The sequence below is a fragment of the Sporobolomyces koalae genome (genome assembly GCF_050403365.1).
Source record: "Sporobolomyces koalae JCM15063 DNA, S_koalae_JCM15063T_v1_ctg9, whole genome shotgun sequence".
NCBI classification, from domain to species: domain Eukaryota; kingdom Fungi; phylum Basidiomycota; class Microbotryomycetes; order Sporidiobolales; family Sporidiobolaceae; genus Sporobolomyces; species Sporobolomyces koalae.
Genome location: NW_027481762.1, coordinates 39,346 through 57,663, shown reverse-complemented (window position 1 = coordinate 57,663; position 18,318 = coordinate 39,346). Strand labels below are relative to the sequence as shown.

Genomic DNA, 18,318 nt, shown 5'->3' with positions numbered 1-18,318 from the left:
ATTGTACTGATGGCAGAGCGCAGCCGGAATGAACGCGCATTTGAGATGGATAATTCATTCAACATGGCTCGCCTTCTTCTCTCTTCCCCGACACCTCGAGACTCGTACCCAAACTCTTCCTACCGAGACCAGCGTAACGCAAGTGGACGATGCCTCTACGCCGACGTCGCACGCCTGGACTACTCGTCCTGCTCGGCGCGAGTCGAGTGTTGTCCTTCACGCCTTCTTTCCTCTCGCCTCGGTCACTCCTCCAGCTCGAGACTGTCTCGAACTCGGCCAACGCCTCAAGCGGATCCTCAGTCGAGACTGTCCCTGCCCCGAATGGCGGACGTTTCGGGCACGAGCAAGTGTACCTGCCTCCGCCCGCGAACCGCCTCTTGATCCTCGCTGGCCAGCTCGACCACAACGATTCGACCGCCGTCGTCACCAACACTGTCCTCGAGTACAACCTCGCATCGACGTACCTGTGGGGCGACCGCCCGCTGTCTGCCATCCCCAACAATCCCGCTCCTTCGAGCGAGTACGACCTCGGATCAATCGGCACTGCCTTTGCCGGGGCTGCTTTCGACTCGACTGATCAACAGCTGTGGCTCGTCGGAGGAATCAGCGCGGGAGCGAATGAGTGCGCGACTGATCAACCAATTTGGTCCTTCAATTTGAACTCGACCGCTTCCGCATGGTCAACCGCGACGTTCTCGCCCGCAAACCCGGCGAGGAGACGACAGATCCAAGTCGTGCCCGTCACAAACTTGACGACCCTCTCGACCGACCTATGGGTTCTCGGCGGGATCGCCGACCAACACTCGTGCTCGTCCACTGGATCGACGGTCGGGTACGTCGGGATCGACCGCTACTCGCCCAAGCTTGACCAGGTCGAGTCGATTCCGTGGCAACCCCCCGTCAATGCCGCCACGTTTGCGAGCACGAACCCTGCGCCACCCGTCAGTGACTACTCGGCCCAGCTCTTGCAAGATGGTACCTCGATCGTCGTCATCGGAGGTCAGACCGCACAGGGAGAACTTGTCGACCTCCAAGATGTACTCGTGTTCAACGTTGAACTGAGAGAGTGGTACACGAAAGTGAGCACATCACCATCCTTTCTGCGGTGGCAGACATGAGCTCACCACATGCAATGATAGACTGCGATCGGAACTGCACCTTCACCGCGAATGGGTCACGTCACGGTGACGCTTGAAGGAGAATCGGGAGCGATCCTCGTGCACGGTGGACTCTCGACCTCGCACACTCCGCTGTCCGACTTGTACCTCCTCACTCCGCCTCGGTTGACGGCACTCTCGCAGTACTCGAACGATACCACCGATCCGTGGACCTGGACCAAGTTGGTCATCTCGAACAGTTCGATGAACCCGCCCAATCTCGCGTACCATGCCGCGTCCCAAATCGTCGGAGGCACAATCGTCGTCAGTTTCGGACTCGGTGGAGAAGACACAAACTCGACGATCACGACCACCAGTGACCAGTTGTGGTTCTTGACGATCGACCAAGACGAGGGCACGTTCACTTGGCAAGACACGTTCGATGGGAACCAAGCTGCAGTCGAACATGCCACAAATGCGACGACGTCCACTCTAACGCTGTTGCAAAAGCGGTTGTTGGTGGAACCCATCGGTTCCGGTTCCGATCAGATCAAGGCCATGGTCAAACGGGTCGAGGTGATCGCAAACCCGAAACATCTTTCGGTCTCTCCTTCGAGCACAGCATACACTCCGATCGAAACAAGCAACAATGCGGGACGAGGTGCAGGAACTTACAACGATGGTACCTACACGCCTACCGAAACGGATTCATCTTCCTCGATCGTGATTGTCAACAGTCCTGCCTCGTCGTCGTCAACGAGCCGACTCGTTCCGTCCTCTTCTTCCGCCGCTCCATCGATCGAGTCACACTCGAACCCGAAACAAAACTCGTCTTCGACTTCTCCGACCACGATTGGAGCTTCAGTGGGAGCTACACTTGGAGCACTCGCGCTCGTCTCGATCGCGTTCGTCGTTGTACGTCGACGCAAACGTGCTCGACAAGACGAAGATTACGATCGTCATTACCCTCAGATGGGTCCTGACATGTCGGCTTCTTCTTCAGGAGGAGGAGAAGCTCCGTTGGTTAGTAGTTTGATGTACACTAGACCGGTCCAGAAGAGGATGTTGTCACTCGGGTCGACCATCTCGGAAGTCCCGTTTCACGAGGACGAACAAGATCACGAGGTCACTGCAGGATCGAGATCTGATCCGTTTGGAGACGAACACCGGGTCAACGAACTTGGACAATTCTCAACTTTGGCCGACTCGGCAACTCGATCTCCTAGTGTGAGAAACGGAGGAGGATCAAGTCGGGATAGTCGACCAGGAGGTCGAGACCTGATTGTACAAGGTTCACCTTCGTCATTGTTGACGAGATCGAAATCTTCAGTCACTTCAATCCCGTTCCTATCGACCATCACTCGTGACCTGTTACCTTCTTCTCCTCAAGCACCTCCACCAGCACCAACTGGAACCGATCATTTCACTTCAACCCCTGCTTCGCTTTCGGCAAGACGTTCAACTCGCAGACAATCGACGATGACGAACTCGAACTTGAAGACAGATGGAGAACGTTTACCGATTCCTGGAACGCCTGCTGAATTGATCGGGTTGGCCGTCACTTCGGATGATGGTCACGATGCTCAAACTGGAGTCCCTTTTCGAACCTCGTCTTCGACTCAAGGAGGTGGACAAGGATGGGACGATTTCGTAGTCGTCAACAAACCTCCTCTACCGCCAACGACTGATGTCATCGTAGGAGGAGGAGGGATTCCAGCGGTGTTGAGACCTGCGACTCCTTTGACCGTCAGGAACGCCGATCCTTTCGTTGACCCATAAGAAAACTTTCGAAACGTTCCACTTTTTTCTCTCACCTGCTCACACCAGTTTCCGACTCTTTCGACTTTCCTTCCCTCCTGTCAACCTACATAATCTTCTGGAAAACAATTGCAACCCCTCTTTTCCCTTTCTCCACCCTTTCGCTCATTTTTTTTTTTTTTCATTCACCTCATATCCATATCCCAGTCTTATTTTGGTCAAATATGTACAAACAGATCATCTTCCTTGAGAATACAGCTGCTCACTTTGTCCTCTCGAAGCTCGTTCTCGAAACATCTCGGGACGTTCTGCGTAAACAGTATCGAGTTTTTTTGTTTTGCACAGTGGAAGGGGAACAGAAAGAATAACAAAAAAAGAGCGGTGAGTTGTTGAACCGTGGCTGAATTAGGGGAACCACCCGGCACTCGAAGAGAGGATCCCGTACTATCCCGCACGCCCGAACCTCAGGATCACAACCATATCTCCGGTTTAACGGGAGTAGGGCTAGAACCACGAATCTCAGGGTCAGCAATAGGGTATCGACAAAAGATTAGATGGGAGGCTCACGTTGAAACGTTGGTTGTTGTCACGACCTCGTTGCGGACCTGCTCCTCCCGAATTGTCGTCTCCACCTCTCATAGCGGCAGGACCAGACTGGCGACAAGTGAAACAGGAGCATAATCAGTATCATCCCGAGTTCGAAATGCCGAAAGAAAGAGATGAGAACCTACAGGAGCATGGAATCCTCCTCTTCCTCCACCTCGACCTCCTCGCATACCTCCTGCACCGCCTCGCATACCTCCAACATTCGGTCCTCGCATTCCACTCGGTTGCTGAGGAGCTGCCATCGGCGCCGTGAACTGACTCGTAGCCTGTCCATTACTGTCTCCTTCGTCTCCTCCCTCATCTCCTCCTGCGCCGGCTCCATTCGTACCCATACCACCCATTCCTCCCATTCCCATACCAGGACTCATACCGCCGTTGGTTCCAGATTGAGCACCAGGTCCGAGAGGAGGGGTACCCCCCATCATGCCCATTCCGGGCATTCCCATTCCACCCATACCTCCCATTCCACCCATACCTCCCATACCTCCCATACCTCCCATCCCGGGCATTCCCATTCCCATTCCCATACCACCTCCCATACCCGCCATCATCATTGGGTTCCAAGCTCCCCATCCCATACTATTGAAGAATTTGCTCATCGCTTGTGGGTCGAAAGCTCCTCCTCCTGCTCCTCCCATAGCAGGGTTCATAGCTCCTCCTCCTCCCATCATGTTGTTGTTGTTCATGTTCATCCCTTGAGGTTGAGGAGTGTAGGCAGAGTTGTTCTGGAAATTGTTGTTGTTGTTGTTGTTGAAGTGACCACCACCCGAGTTTGTGTTGACTCCGTAATCGGGTCGTCTCGGTTCTCCTTTTGCTTGAGCCCTCTTGACTTCGAGCTAGATTTATTGAAGAGAAACAAAGTGTCAACCTTTTCTGAGAAGCTCGGAGGTCATGGAATCCAAATCATGATGGGGATGTTTTGGCGGCTTACCATGTTCCCATCCATGTAGTGAGGACCTGAATTCAACACTTTGTCGACCGTGTCTCTCGTTTCGTAATTGACAAACCCGAACCCTCGGTGTCTGCCACTCTCCTTGTCCATCATGAGCGTCGCGTCCGTGATCGGTCCAAACGTACGCCAGAATGCTCGGAACGATTCTGGGGTACACGAAGCGGGGAGACACCTGACGAAGAGTTTGTCGGTTTTGGCACTGTCGGCACGAGGGATCGCTCGTTTCGGATCAATCTAAAAAAATAAAAATCTCCATGTCAGTTTTTGAAAAGGATTTCCGAAAGAAGAACGAGAGGAATTGGAAAGGAACTGACAGTTTTGCCATCAAGGTGATGTTCACGAGCCATGACAGAGTTGACACTCGCGGCATCATCGAAAGTCAAGAATGCGAATCCACGAGATCTACCCGTTTCGAGATCTCGCATGATCGTGCAGTGCGAGATGGAACCGAATTGTTCAAAGTAACTCTTGAGCGTGTCTGTGTAGCCGGAGAACCCAACGAAAAACAAAACGAAACAAATAGGTGGGTTTACATTCTGAATCGCCCGGCTTATCGATCGAACCGATGCATGAATCGGTTGAGGAAGAAGAGAGATTGAGATGCGTACCATCGGTAGTGTCCCAGTTCAGGCCTCCAATGAACATTTTGCTACACTCTCCGCAAATACCGAATAGGGCGAGAGGAAAGCGTGAAAGAAGAGTCCAGCACGTCCACGTAAGGGGAGAGGAAGAATCGAATACCGAGCTCATCGAAGGGAGGTTTCGAGAGGGCAAATTGAGGAAAAATTCGAAGGAGATTGAGAAAACGAGAACGAGAACGACAGAGGGAAGACGAGAGAGAAAAAATGAGTTTGCATCAGTTTTCGACAGTTCTACTTCGCTCTGTTGTTGTTTACGTACTGCTGCCCTAGACCAGAGCGTATGGGAACTGTGGTGTCTAGTCTTCTATGAGCGGTACTTTTTGGAAAACTGTACTGTACGGCGGTAGGAGAGGGCAAGACTCGACGAGGAGATCCAGTGCTTTTCTAGTGGGTGGCAAACACTATGCAGGCGTTCGACAGAATGCTTGAAGTGGGCAAAAGGCCCGAGAGGGGTGCGAAGTATGGGAGGGGAAAGACCAAGACGTGGGCCCGAAGAGCCACACGACCATACGTGCGCGACATGCTCGAGACAAGTCGAAAGATTCATACAATCATGTTGGAGAGAAAGATTTGTAACCTCACCCTTCTTCTGGCATGTCGGCTCGTGAGCCTGTCGGTCGGTTTTCCTGTTGACGTTGAGCGGCGAATCCGGGAGCAAAGTGCATCGGAGCTGCTTGCGGTTGCAACTGTTGTTGCTGTTGCTGGTTACCGTACTGCTGTTGCTGTTGCAGTTGCTGGTGCTTCATCTGCTGTAAGTGGTCCTCGTTCGCCAACAAGGACGAGATCGGTTCGGTCTTGACCGGAGCGGCAGTCGCAGCGGCTGGCGTTGCAGCGACTGCTCCTGACGAGGTACTGGTGCTCTGTACTACTGCCTGAGTCGGTTCTGACTTGACTTGGGGTTTCTCCTCTTCATCACCCTGTTTCACGAGTCTGATCAGCTTTGTGGGTCCACGCGCGGTCGAGGCGGGGCCGGATACTTGCGTAGAGGTCGCCATAGAGGTCATCGTAGCCTTCCATCCTGTACGCGAAGAGTTGGGAAAGCGGAAAGGGATCGGTGAATGCGAGGGGTGAAAGGGCGAAACTCGATGCGATCTCGCGGTCTACTGTAGCGCAACTTTTAAGACTACGACGGCGGCGAGAAGGCTGGACTGCAAGTCAAGCTGTCGAGAGGTCGAGCAGAGAGGGGTTAACTGTAGACGAGACCGTACATCTCTCGCTGTGCGACGAGACTGCGACAAGTGTCTCGCCTTTTCTTTTTCGTTTTCTCGCTCGACTGCGCCAGTGAGATAAACAGCATGTTTCACATGATAAGATAGACAGACTTGTGTTGTGAACAGAGGTAAGAAAGAATATGATAGAGGACACATGGGTATGTGAGCAGTGCGAGTCGTTGCAAACGACCTCGCGAAGGGTATCAAAAGGGAATGAGAACAAGGGTGGGATGCGAGCAGTACGAACACGACAAGAGAAACGACAAAGGGGGGGAATGAAAGGATCAAAAGAAAGAAATGGGTATGGAGAGACGAGAGAAACGCGGAACCAGTCCGCTTTAGTATTCGATTTGACCGGCGGCGGCAGCGGCGGCACGTGCTGCATTCTCGCGAGCGAGAGCAGCAGCAGCCATCGCGCGAGCCGTCTTGCCATTGCGATCATGTGTCTTGCGGTGCTGTGCGAGATTGTCACTTCGGCTGCGATCGAGAGGGATACGATCCGAGTTAGTAATCGAGCGATGTCTGGTATAGACGTAAGAGAAGAGGGCGCACCTGAAGTATCGGCCACAGCCCGGAATGTCACAACCGTAAGGCTTCTCGAGCGTGTGGGTTCGCTCGTGACGTTTGAGGTGTTCGAGACGCTTGAACCGTCTGCCGCAACCTTCCTGCACGCACGTGTGCAGTTTGTCGGCTTTCGCCGGACTCGATGGCGCCGTTCGGGGAGGTGCCGCAACCCGGTATTTCGGGTGCACGGCGCACACGCCTGGACCTTGCGGGACTTCGACCTGATGCGAGGGCGAAACTTTGGTAGGCGTTGTCGGTTGCATCCGGGACAGAAGGCGGTTCATCGAAGCGGCCGAGACGAGCGCGGCTTGGTTCGGCGTGTAGGGTGATCCGTTCGACGACCGTCGCGACAGAGCTGGGGGAACGGAAGAGGATGGGATCGGGACGAGCGCAGGTGCCTCTTGCAGATGCGCAGGCGAGACGGGAGACTGCAGCTGGAAGCGATAATCCCGCGTGGATCGCTGAGGGGTCAAAGGCGAGCACGAGTAATCCGATTCGCGTTTCGAGTGAATGGTGCGTCCCTGCCGAGGCGTCGAGAGATACTCTTGTGGTGGTTGAGGCAGCGAGTACGAGAGCGACATGCGAGTCGATTCGAGATCCGGGTAAGGCTGAAAGTGGCCGCGTTCGATCGGTGCACTTTGGGGAATCAACAGCGGCGATGCGAGGAGACCTGGAGTCTCGGGATACTCGTCACATGCCGTGTTCTCGAAGTACGAGTTTTGCGTTGTTGTGCCAGTGAAGTACGGAGTCGAGTCGGTGAGAGGCGAACTCGCAGCCGAGCTCGGATACGGGACAGGATCGGCGTAGATGATTGTCTCGTCGTTCTCGCACGAGTATGCCTCGTCTTGAGAGAAGGGTGAACGAGCGGAAGAGGATTCGAGGTTGGCTGAGGAGAACTCGTGACCATAAGAGAGCATTCGTGCGACCGGTGTGACTGAAGAAACGTCGGCATGGTAGCCGTATGATGAGGACGAAGGCGTGATTGGGGTGATGGGCTCGACAACTCGGATGCGTTTGTGCGCTGACTGCGTCGGGGTGAAACTGTATGCAGCTTCGTCATGCCCGTTGGCATCGATCCACGAGCGCTTGCCCAGAGTGTGTTGCGCCGCATACTCCTCTGTGTACCCAGCGTGTAGGTCGTATGCCTGAACCGGGGTCGAGGAGAAGTAGGGATCCGAGGTCGCGCAATCGTACGGTCGCGAACATCCGTCGTAAGTCGCATCGGAGACGATAGATCCCCCGCGCTCGAACTGCTCGAAACCGCCATCGGAATCAATCGTGGATGAAGTGCTCGACATGATTGGGAATGGATGAATTGCACTCGGGAAGCGGCGCGGTCGACGTCTGAACGAGAGTGGTTGGGCAAAAGCAGGGTCGGGGTCTGGTACGAAGGGCTCGAACTCGACTACTTGTTGGCTCGGGAAGCGTGCGCGAGCGAGAGATGCGGCAGACGGGGTTGGTGGAGCCGAGCGAGGCTGACAAGCTGGCGGTCGAACGGATGGATGAGGATTTGCTGGTAGCCGGAAAGTCGCGAGCGTCGCTGTACGCTTGGGCACTGCTTTACAATCCGTTAAAAAACGAGAATGCCTCGATGAGCGCTTCGGAAGAACAAGGCAGTGCAAGGCGGTGCAAGTGAGACTCACCTGAACTTTGAGCACGACGTTCCTGAGGCAGGTCGAAACCTTGATAGATCGAGGAGGAAGAGGAAGACGAAGCGGGCAGGGGCGACGATACGAGTGCGATGGGTGGCCTCGCCGCGAGCATCGCTGCCATGGTTGCAGGCTTCTTTGCTCGCCCGTCGCGATGCGTTGATGCGCTTGTCGAGAATGCAATTGTCAACGCGACCGCGGCAGATCAAATCCTGCGCACAGAGAGCACACGTCAGTCCAGAAGCGATGAACGCGCTCCTGTGCAGGAAACCTTCTGCCCGGCGAATGAGTGCCGCGCGCAGCGGTGGGACGTACCTATTCTCTCGCCTTTTCGCTCCAACGTGCCGTGGTACGTCGCTCAAACGTCGATAGCACAGAGCCTTGAGCAGGCTACGAAGCACAGGTGCCGGGAAGAGGGCGGAAGAGCGAGATAAATAAATTCCGGAGAGGGGCCGAGATTCAGGCGGCGCCGAGAAGATCTGATCGGCAGACTTGACACAAATACGACGGAGCCTCGTTCTCGCTCCCGAAATGATAGATGAAAAGGATCGCCGGAGGTTCCGGATCCCTCAGTAGTCAAACCGGCAGGATTTTGCGCAACCGGAACTGATGGTGCAGGGAGGGTTTCGTTTCGCTGTCTTGACGTGAAGAGGATCGGAGCTGCCGATTTGCTTGGTGCAGGACAGAAAAGACGTCGAAGCAGGATGTACAAAGGAGACCGCTTCTCCACGCCCGTGGCACTCTTTTGGTGTCCCCCGAGCCGAGGTACGCGTGGTCAGAGAATCCTTTTTGTCCGAGATGTGACTGCAAGTTGCACCTGACGTTGGTCAAGTTGGCCGGCCGGGGATCGCCCTTGGAAATTTCGTGGAACCCCCGACGCACGACACTTGCCCGACGACACCTTCCGAATCCGGGGAGGGATTTGCCCTTCTCGCCAAATTCAGCTCGACCCGCCCGTAGCGCGTTTTACCTGAGCACCTTCGCGAGCAGCGCGGGATCAAATCGTTGCGCCCTGCGGTGTAATGAAGCTCTGCTGAAAGAGGGAAGTAATAACTGCACACCGTCTTACCTGGTGGCAGCCGCTCGTCCGGTAGCTGGAGTTCCGGCCCGCCTCGCACGAATGTCTACGCACTGGCTGCCGCCCACAAGGATTTTCGCTGCACCAAATACACAATCGCCACATTTGCTCATGTCGGTGACCATTCGCAAGTCACCGACCTCGGCGCTCGCAGTCCAAACGGCGAGTTCTCGTGGCTATTCCTGGGCCTGCGAGTGCGATAGAGACTGTCACTAACTGCTTGTAGATGCGGACCGCGGGGTCGAGTCGAAAGATGCTGCTTGGATGTAAGCGTTCGTCGTGAGCAGTCGCGGAGCGCCGCTGCAACGCCGCCCTCGTTTCGGAGCGCCCTTCAGGCTAATTGCTCAGGGCACAACGGCAGCACCATGGTACAAAAGCGGATTTGATATCACGCGGTGCATTGTCGCTACCCATTTTAGCCAGCTAAGAACCGTGCCACCTTTTTTTTTCTCTTTTCTTTTGACGATTTTGAGTCGGCCGCTCGTCCGGTCGACTCCCTTGGACACCCGGACGGTCGCAAGTCACGTATGCATATTATCAGCAGTAGCGTTAGGCCCTGGCATATTCGAGGGTACTGCCAAATCAGGCCTATGTACACGACACGCCCGAGGACACCGAGCGTACGAGCGACTGCATGTACGGCTTCTCCACCACGGACGGCAGCACGGCCTGTCCGTTGCTCGATAAATTTGAACTTGAAACCCCTGCCAACTACCCTACAGTGCGAGTTTTCAGCTTTGACGTCAAGCCCGACATGTTGAACCGAGATATTTTGTGCGCGTAGCGAATCCACGTACCCAGGCGATTGAATCGCAACATCTGCCAGACTGTCGTGGACATCATTCACGGACGAAAACGATGCCTCAGTGCGTAACGTCAATAAGCGAGGCAATGACCCAGGTTCATGTTTGGGTCGCACTCGCTCGCTGTCCGAGATTCCCACTCGCACTTGCTCGTTGTCCTGTTTTAGCTTGACGAAACATCGTCAGAGATGCGAAGTTTGCCGTAGTGTTCGAGCGTACTCGGCTTTGTTACTGTACATACGTCGTACGAGCTGAGAACGAGGAGCGCCTTGACCTCCCCGCGTGCGGGTACCCGTCAGTCCCTCTCTCTCTCCCGAAACTTGCTCTCCTCTCCGTTTCTCCGTTCTTTTGTCACCTCTCAACTTCGATCTCCGGATGCTCCGCTTCTCCGTCAACGTCTTTTTTGTTTTCCTTAGTCTGGCTGTTTCGCAGTGTTGCCATCGAAAGTTGTCACCCTGGTTTTTCTTTCTTGCTGAAGCCCCGCCGCTTTGCGAAACCTCCTCTCCCCCTCAATGTGCAAGCCACCTTTGGAGCGTTCGGACTTTCCGCGGCATACATTACACGCCGCTGTTTGCAGCTATCAACGAGGGGAGGCGGAAACAAGTTTTCCCTTTGGAAACCCCTCGCTTCTCGGACCCGAGAATAATATACTGTACAGTAGTTGACATGTCAAGCCACCTCCCAGCCAGGGTGAGAGCTTTTACGAGATCTGATACGTTGTAAACCTTACTTTTCGCTTAGCGCCCACCGCGGGAACCGACGGCTCAAAGACGGGTTGCCCGCCGAAACACGTCGTGAATCTCCTGTATAGTACTGTTACTTGACCCTGTACGAAATCTCGATTAGATGTGTGACGGACCGTTTCCAAGAGATCAACCGCCACGAGGGAGGCAAAAACCTGGAGAGGTTTAGGCTCTACGTGCGGACTAAAACCCCGACTGCAGGTTGTACAAGGGTTCCAACGAGAATCCGTGGCTTTTTTGAGAAGGTAACTTTTTGCTCTTTTGACGGTACAGTATAAATCGCCTAGCAAGCTTGGAACGACATTGGGTGGTTCTTGCATGACATCTCACAGGTTAATTGCAAGGTAAGCATGTCAATTTTATGCCGGGCGTTTTTTCTCATGAGAACGAATGAAAGAAGAGAGAGTTTGTCGGACAGCGCAGATCTCGAGTTTTGTCGTTCCGGGTCGTTCCGGGGTTGATGGAGCACGACTGAGATTCAATTTGCCAAGGTATAGTAATGTAATATCGGCTCGTACGGCATGAGGATGATCTATTCCCATTTTGAGCAAGGTTGGTGCAGGATTCTTGCGCCTTGATATCATTTCATGAACCCGAATTCGGGACGCTGACCGAAAGTGAGAACGATGCAATGCTGATGCCCGTTCTTTGAGCGAGAAAGGAGGGCCGCAAAAAAGGAATCTCGATGGAGGCTTTGCTCTCGAATGCTCGCAGGACCACTGTATCTCGTCCTCGATCCGGTGCCCATCATGGTTGTTATTAGTACAGTGTGGGTCTCTGCTCCGAGCCATACCCGCCGCCGGAGATCGTAAAGGTCAGATTATTGTGATTTCGAGCGTGTGGTGCAAGCAAGAGCGAGAAGTTTTCCAAACGTACCGAAGTGATCCCGAGACTGCCTGTGCCAAACTTCTCTTGGTAGCATTTCTTGCAATATGGCAGTCCTGTCACAAAAGAACAATGACAAGTGATTTTGGGTCAGATAGACGGTTCCTGCAATTGATGAGAGCAGACATGAGGTCTTGACTGACGATCTTTTTCGAGTAAATGCGAATTGAGCGTGGTCGAGCAGGACGTACATCGCAGACATCGTCTAATTTCCTCGAATTGATCAGTACGCAATATGAGGACGAGCGCGCGGCGAAAGACCATGCATGAGCGTCATTCCCGAAGCTCACTTGTGCCATTTCGATCCGACTGCAATGACTTGCTCGGCAAAGTACACCTGGGTTCCACACCGTCGACACAAATCGCCCGAACTCGACAAGCTCCTCGGTGCAAACTGGCTCGGAGGGAACGCGGTGTTTGCGGAACGGACATTTGAAGTCGATTGCGATGCGTCGTCCTCATCGTCGTCAGAGAAAGCAGGAGTCGATTTGCTAGGCATTGAAAGAGCCGGATTGGAGGGTGCAGCTCGATCGGTCGCAACCGGGAATTGATCCGAAGTCGGTGGAGTCGAAACTGCTTCTCCCCGGGAGGATGGTAGCGGGGGCAGCGGCGGCCGACTGCCGCTCGTGGTCCGAGCAGAGAAGACAGGTTTCGGAGGGACGCTAGGGCGAGAGCTGAGCGAGGCGAGGTTCGAAGTCGAGACCGAGCTAGTCGCAGGTACGGGCCGTGCAGGGGATGCAGGTGAGGGCGAGTTGGGGACAGAGTTTGTCACAGGTCGCGTTGGCGAGGATCTCGGGTGGTATTCTCCCACAAGAGCACCGCCTTGCGATCGTTTCCCCGCGGATATGTCAGGTCTACGCGCCGTAGCAAAACAAGAAGAGAAAGAGGCGCGCCCCGACTCACCTGCGCCGTATCCTCTTGTGCCGAATGATTTGCCGTGGCATGCTTTACAGTACGCCTGGGAAGCCGTCTAGCGCGTGAGTCGCAGGCGTCGTGAGAGATGAGACTCGCAACGAACCTCACCGTCGTGGTCGACGAGCAGGCGGGGTTCGAGCAGCTTGCCACACGCGACACACTTGAGACAGATCTTGTGAAACGCCTAGGTGAGTACACGAGAACGAGAACGAAAGCGCAGGCAGGCGGTGCACCGTCCGATTGTCAGCCCATTCAATGGATCCCATCGCGCCAACTTCTGTCACAGCAGTGTGCGAGCTCACCCTGCCTCCTGGACCGAGAGTCTGTTCGGCGAAATAGACGCTCTTGTTGCAAGTCGGACAGCTGCGGACGAGCAGGTCAACAATGTTTGTTGATCGGTTCGCGCGGGTCGAGAGGCAAGGTGGACTCACGAGGGTGCACCACCAAAAACAGGTGGCATTGCGAGGCGAAATGCGGTCGAGCGAGGGGCCGAGGTGCGCGCGCAGGTGGAGCGTGAGAGCGCGATCGCGAACGATGACGTCTGCGGCCAAAGTCGACGACGACTTCTCCCTCCCCCCCGCCGCTCTCTCCACCACTCCTCCTTTACCCTATCTTCTCCATCACCAGTCCACTCAGCTTACTAGGCGTAGGTCTACTGTCTCGCATCCAAACCAAGAGAGGCACAGGGACTGACCTCGCTCGGTGTCGCAAACCCCACTTGTTTCCTCTCGATTCGCCTTTGCTCGCGTGTCTAGACGGACTCTCTCACTCGCCCACCATGAAGTTCTCGGCTTCATTCATCGCCCTCCTCGCTGCGAGCGGCTACCTCCAAGGTGAATCACTCGTCCAGTCACGCACTCTTCTCTCTCTCTCCCTTTCTTGCCCACGACTAACACTCGTTTCGTATTCTTTCAGTACTTGCCAACTCGCCTCCTCCTTATGCCAACTGGGGCCAGTCCGACTTGAAGCGCTACCTTCAGGACCACAACGTACCCAACCCAGAGAACCTGAACCTTGAACAAACCCGCCAACTCGTCAAGCGCCACTACGACAATGCCGCAAACCAGGGCCAACACGTGTTCGACTCGGCCGCGTCCCAGTGGTCCGACTCGGACCTGAGGCAGTTCCTTCTCGAAAAGGGCGTCATCTCGCCCGCGTCCAAGCGCGAGGAGCTCGTCCTCCTCGCGCGCGAGTACGGCCTCGACGCTTCGAAATCCGTCTCGTCCGCGTACGCCGCCTCGACTGACGCTGCCGCTCACGCCGGCGGCAAGATTGCCGACAACGCTTCGGCCGCGTTCTACGCCGTGACCGATGCCCCAGCGCAGGCGTACGATTACGTCGCCGACTCGCTCCAGAGTACGTTTCTCTCTTGCCCTACCTCGTTCACCGTACACAACATCCTGACTCTGAGCTGCTTCTAACAGGTGGACGAGACTACGTCTACTCCTCGTGGTCCGACAGCGACCTCAAGGCTTGGGCAGTCAAGCAAGGTCTCGTCAAGTCGGACGCGCAAACAACCCGCGACCAGCTGCTCGACGCGATCAAGACTCCATACAACGAGGCGTCTGAGCACATTTACGACACCTGGTCCGACTCTTACCTCGTGAGCAAACTACACCACTCTGCGCGCACATACGATATCCTGCTAATGGAACCGCCTCTTCTTTTGCCATACTTTAGGGCTCCTGGCTTCAAAGGCACGGAGTCGCCAAGGCCAAGACGGCCACGAACCGAAATGAGCTTCTCGACCTCATGTCCAGGAACTATTACGGTGCTCGCGACACGAGTCAGTCTCGCGAATGGCGTAGCCATCTGCATCCTGACTGTTGCTATTGCTGACACTGGAAGCACTCTACAGCGTACAACTCGTGGTCTGACAGCGGCATCCGGCGCTGGCTCGAATCCCGTGGACTTGTCAAGCCCCACGACACCAAGACAACTGCCGAGTTCGTCTTGATTGCCTCTCTTACCCCGCACGAGTACTGTCATTGACGCTGCCTGTCTCACGACATTGCTCGAAAAAGCAGGCTCCGAAACCTGATTGGCGACAACTACTACAAGCTGCGCGACAACACGTACTCTGCCTGGGACGAGTCGATGCTCAAGAGCTACTTGGACAAGAACAAGGTTCAGTACGAGAAGGATGCCAAGAAGAGTGACCTTGTCAACCTCGTCAAGGACTCTTGTAAGCGAGACATTTCTCCGAATGCGATAGGATCACTGAGCGCTAATCTCTCTGTCTCTCTTTCAAGACTACGACTCGTCGTCTTACCTGTGGTCGACCTGGTCTGATGCCGAACTGCGCGCGTGGGCGATCAAAGAGAAAGCGGTCGACGCTGCCAAGGCTGCCGACCTGAAGCGTCACGAGCTCGAGAACCTTGTCGCAGCCAACTACAACAAGGCTGCCGACACGATCGCAGAAGCATGGAACGAGAACTCGATGAAGAGTTGGTTGATCAAGCACGGTATCATCAAGTCTGATGCCGAAGCGACCAAGGACCGAGTAAGTCACAAAGAGTGTCAAAGCCTCTCATGCTGCGGAAGCTGATACTCTCGATGTCCAGGTTCAAAGCGAGTTCAACAAGCACTACACCAAGGTTGCCGGCAAGACCAACGACTACCTTTCGTGGAGCGACGCCCGCATCAAGGGCTGGCTTCGTCAAAACAATGTCGATGTTCCGCGTACCGCCACGCGCGATGAGCTCGTGCGCTCGATGCATGAGAACTGTGAGTATACGCTTTCTCCTCTCTACCTCTGCACTGTCCGCTCAATCTCTCTCATTCTATGTAGACGTCTCTACTCAATCGTTCGGATCCGGCATCGTTGGCCAGATCAAAGATTCGTTCAACTCGGCTGCCGACCTGCTCAAAGGCGTGATCGGAGTTGGCGCGGTCGGTGGCCTCGCGGAGGAGGCTCGCCTCAAGGGCAAGTACGGAGAGCAGCAGGCCGCAGCATTGTACGGTGATGCTTCCAAGTCGGGCTCTGCCTCGGTCTCGTCGGTGTCCAACTCGGCGGCGTCTGCTTACAACCAAGGTAGCAAGTCTGCTTCAAGTGCCTACAACCAAGGTCACAAGTCTGCCTCGAGCGTGTACAACCAAGGTCACAAGTCTGCCGCGAGTGCTTACAACCAAGCCTCCAAGTCGGGATCTTCGCTCTCGAACTCGGCGTCGTCGGCCGCAACCGGCGTCGTTTCGTCGGCGTCGTCCCTCGCGTCGGCAGGTTCCGCCTCGGCATCCTCGGTCTACTCGGAGGCGAGCAAGACGATCTCATCGGGTGCGGTCGAGGCGAGTCGCTCGGCCATGTCGCTGTACGAAGCCGGAGTCGCTTCGGCCAACTCGGTCTACTCGGTCGCGCTCGCGTCCGCTTCTTCGGCCTCTCACCTCGCATATGTCGAAGCTTCGAGTGCGGCTTCTGCGGCTTCCGCCGCGCCTTCGGCGATCTACGCGAGTGCCACCTCTGCCGGTCACAAGGCTGCCAGCTCCGCCTCGTCCGCTGCTGCCCGAGCTGCCTCCTCGTAAGCAACTTTTTAGCCTCATTCTCTGCCTCTTTCAGGGAAAAGAGCTCAAACTTACATTTTTCGCGATGGCTTCTTTAGAGCATCCTCGGCCAGCTCGGTTGCCTCCAAGTCTGCCTCGTCGTTGCAATCGGTTGCCTCGGCCAGTCTCTATAGCCAATACCTTCAGGCCTCCAAGTCGATCGCTGTCGCTTCCGCGGAAGCTTCTGCCGCTGTCGCTTCGCAGCTTTCTCAGCAAGGTGTTGCTCCGTGAGTCGAAAATCTTGCTCGCGCAACCGAGATGCTCTCGACTGACTTGAATGTTTGATCCTCGAAACAGCTCGCAAATCTCGAGGTCTGCCTCGAGCGCCGGACTCGCTGCGCAAAAGTCGGCTTCTAGCGCTTACGACGCTGCCGGAGCCTCGATCACTTCCTACACGGATGCTGCTGTAAGTTCGAGTCAGCCTCCGGTAATGGACTCGCTCGGTATCTGCTGCTGACTTGCTCGATGTATGGGAAATAGTCGAGCTCGGCCAGCTCGGCCGCTTCGGTCTTGTCCAAGTCACTCTCTTCGGCTTACAGTGACCTCTCGAAGAGCGCTGCTTCTGGTCAGTTACACCTACTTGTGACTCTCTTGTGTGACGACTTGTTTATTGACATGCTTCACTGTCCACAGCTTCCTCTATCGCGAGCAAGTCTGTTTCGTCCGAGATGAAGCGCGCTGGCTATGACCCGTCCGTCATCTCCAAGTCGGCGTCTTCCGCCGGATCTGCCGCCTCGAAGAGTGGTAAGAACCCCCGGTTTCTGCTTGAATCAAGTTCGACGATAGCGGACCACTAAACCGTTCCTTTTGCTCCTTATTTGTATAGCCTCGTCGCTCTCGTCCTCTGCCTCGAGCGCGTATGGATCGTACATCACATCCGCTGCGAGCTCTGCCTCTTCCTACTCGTCGTCGCTGTCCAAGTCGCTCTCGTCGGCTTCAGCCCACGCTGCTCAAAGCGCGTCGTCCGTCTCGAAATCGGCGTACAAGTCGGCAACCGCTGCTGGAGTTGACAAGAAGCACGCCCAGGCGACTGCTTCGTCCCTCAGCAAGGCAGCTTCCTCGAGCGCTTCGTCGTTGTCCAAATCGGGATCGTCGGCACTCTCACAAGCTTCCAAATCGGCTTCCTCACTTCTACGCAACGAGCTCTAAAAAAGAGTCGTCTGTGATCTTGAAGCCGATAGCATCCCCAGTCTGCCAAAACCCTTGCCCCCTCCACAAACCTCAGCTGTATGACTCTTTCTATCTCCTCCGTCTCCTTCTCCCCCCAACGCCTTCTCTCCACTTCAAATTGTGTCCAAATTCTTTTCTTTCTTTCGTGTTCCTTTGTTTTACTGTCGTGATGAAGTATCGTGATTCACAAAGCTTTGAATTGTGAATGGAAAGAAAAAAATAGTAGTTTCCTCTGACTACGATTTGAGAGACTAATCGCAGGATTAAACGTGCTGATTCGTTCGATTCTTTGCCCTTTATCAGTGTTTCCTCGGATCTATCTCTTACGCAATACAGAGCGAAGAGGAGAAAGTACGTTCCCGAACACGAGCTACTCGGAAAGTGGGAAACCAAGCGGCAATTCGTGAGTGAGGCCAAGTGTAGGAGAACTGCGTCAGGAGACAAGCAGAGACCAGCGATAAGCAAAACAAGGTAGGAAACACAGTCATCAAAACACAACAGGGCTAATCAAACAAACAGGGGATGATTCCGATTCTTGACGTCTTTGTGAGCTCGAACTTGGCTTCGTCGTCGTCGGTGAGGAACTCGATTTCCATTGACGCCGAAACGAGTGAGATTCCTTACTTGACGGGTTTCTCGCTGTCTTGTCTATTTTCTTGGTCCGGGTAAGAACTCTGGAGGCGGGGAGTGTGCGGTACCATGAGAGTGA

General features: G+C 54.9%; 5 protein-coding genes across 5 annotated transcripts; 2 read left to right on the top strand and 3 right to left on the bottom strand.

The window, feature by feature from the left end:
* Positions 1-149: 149 nt before the first annotated feature.
* On the top strand, positions 150-2,876 carry JCM15063_002412 (uncharacterized protein; the record flags this gene model as incomplete). The annotated part of the gene is made up of 2 exons (XM_076677512.1): positions 150-1,079; positions 1,140-2,876. 2 exons carry the CDS (start codon positions 150-152, stop codon positions 2,874-2,876), a joined length of 2,667 nt encoding a protein of 888 aa, XP_076535210.1.
* A 468-nt stretch (positions 2,877-3,344) lies between these two features.
* On the bottom strand, positions 3,345-6,058 carry JCM15063_002411 (RNA-binding protein; the record flags this gene model as incomplete). The annotated part of the gene is made up of 7 exons (XM_076677511.1): positions 3,345-3,359; positions 3,423-3,509; positions 3,587-4,297; positions 4,393-4,647; positions 4,728-4,891; positions 5,022-5,062; positions 5,637-6,058. The coding sequence occupies 7 exons, from the start codon at positions 6,056-6,058 to the stop codon at positions 3,345-3,347; spliced, it is 1,695 nt and encodes a 564-aa protein (XP_076535209.1).
* Positions 6,059-6,603: 545 nt separating this feature from the next.
* JCM15063_002410 (C2H2-type zinc finger protein) lies at positions 6,604-8,602 on the bottom strand (the record flags this gene model as incomplete). The annotated part of the gene is made up of 3 exons (XM_076677510.1): positions 6,604-6,742; positions 6,818-8,387; positions 8,473-8,602. 3 exons carry the CDS (start codon positions 8,600-8,602, stop codon positions 6,604-6,606), a joined length of 1,839 nt encoding a protein of 612 aa, XP_076535208.1.
* Positions 8,603-11,861: 3,259 nt separating this feature from the next.
* Positions 11,862-13,362, bottom strand: JCM15063_002409 (uncharacterized protein; the record flags this gene model as incomplete). The annotated part of the gene is made up of 7 exons (XM_076677509.1): positions 11,862-12,043; positions 12,131-12,192; positions 12,278-12,809; positions 12,891-12,945; positions 13,006-13,086; positions 13,205-13,265; positions 13,334-13,362. 7 exons carry the CDS (start codon positions 13,360-13,362, stop codon positions 11,862-11,864), a joined length of 1,002 nt encoding a protein of 333 aa, XP_076535207.1.
* A 318-nt stretch (positions 13,363-13,680) lies between these two features.
* Positions 13,681-17,588, top strand: JCM15063_002408 (Ish1 domain-containing protein; the record flags this gene model as incomplete). Its single annotated transcript, XM_076677508.1, has 14 exons — positions 13,681-13,735; positions 13,818-14,258; positions 14,327-14,505; positions 14,583-14,688; positions 14,761-14,848; positions 14,930-15,087; positions 15,155-15,405; positions 15,467-15,629; positions 15,694-16,417; positions 16,499-16,666; positions 16,737-16,845; positions 16,920-17,004; positions 17,073-17,183; positions 17,266-17,588. The coding sequence occupies 14 exons, from the start codon at positions 13,681-13,683 to the stop codon at positions 17,586-17,588; spliced, it is 2,961 nt and encodes a 986-aa protein (XP_076535206.1).
* Between the last annotated feature and the right edge of the window lie 730 nt (positions 17,589-18,318).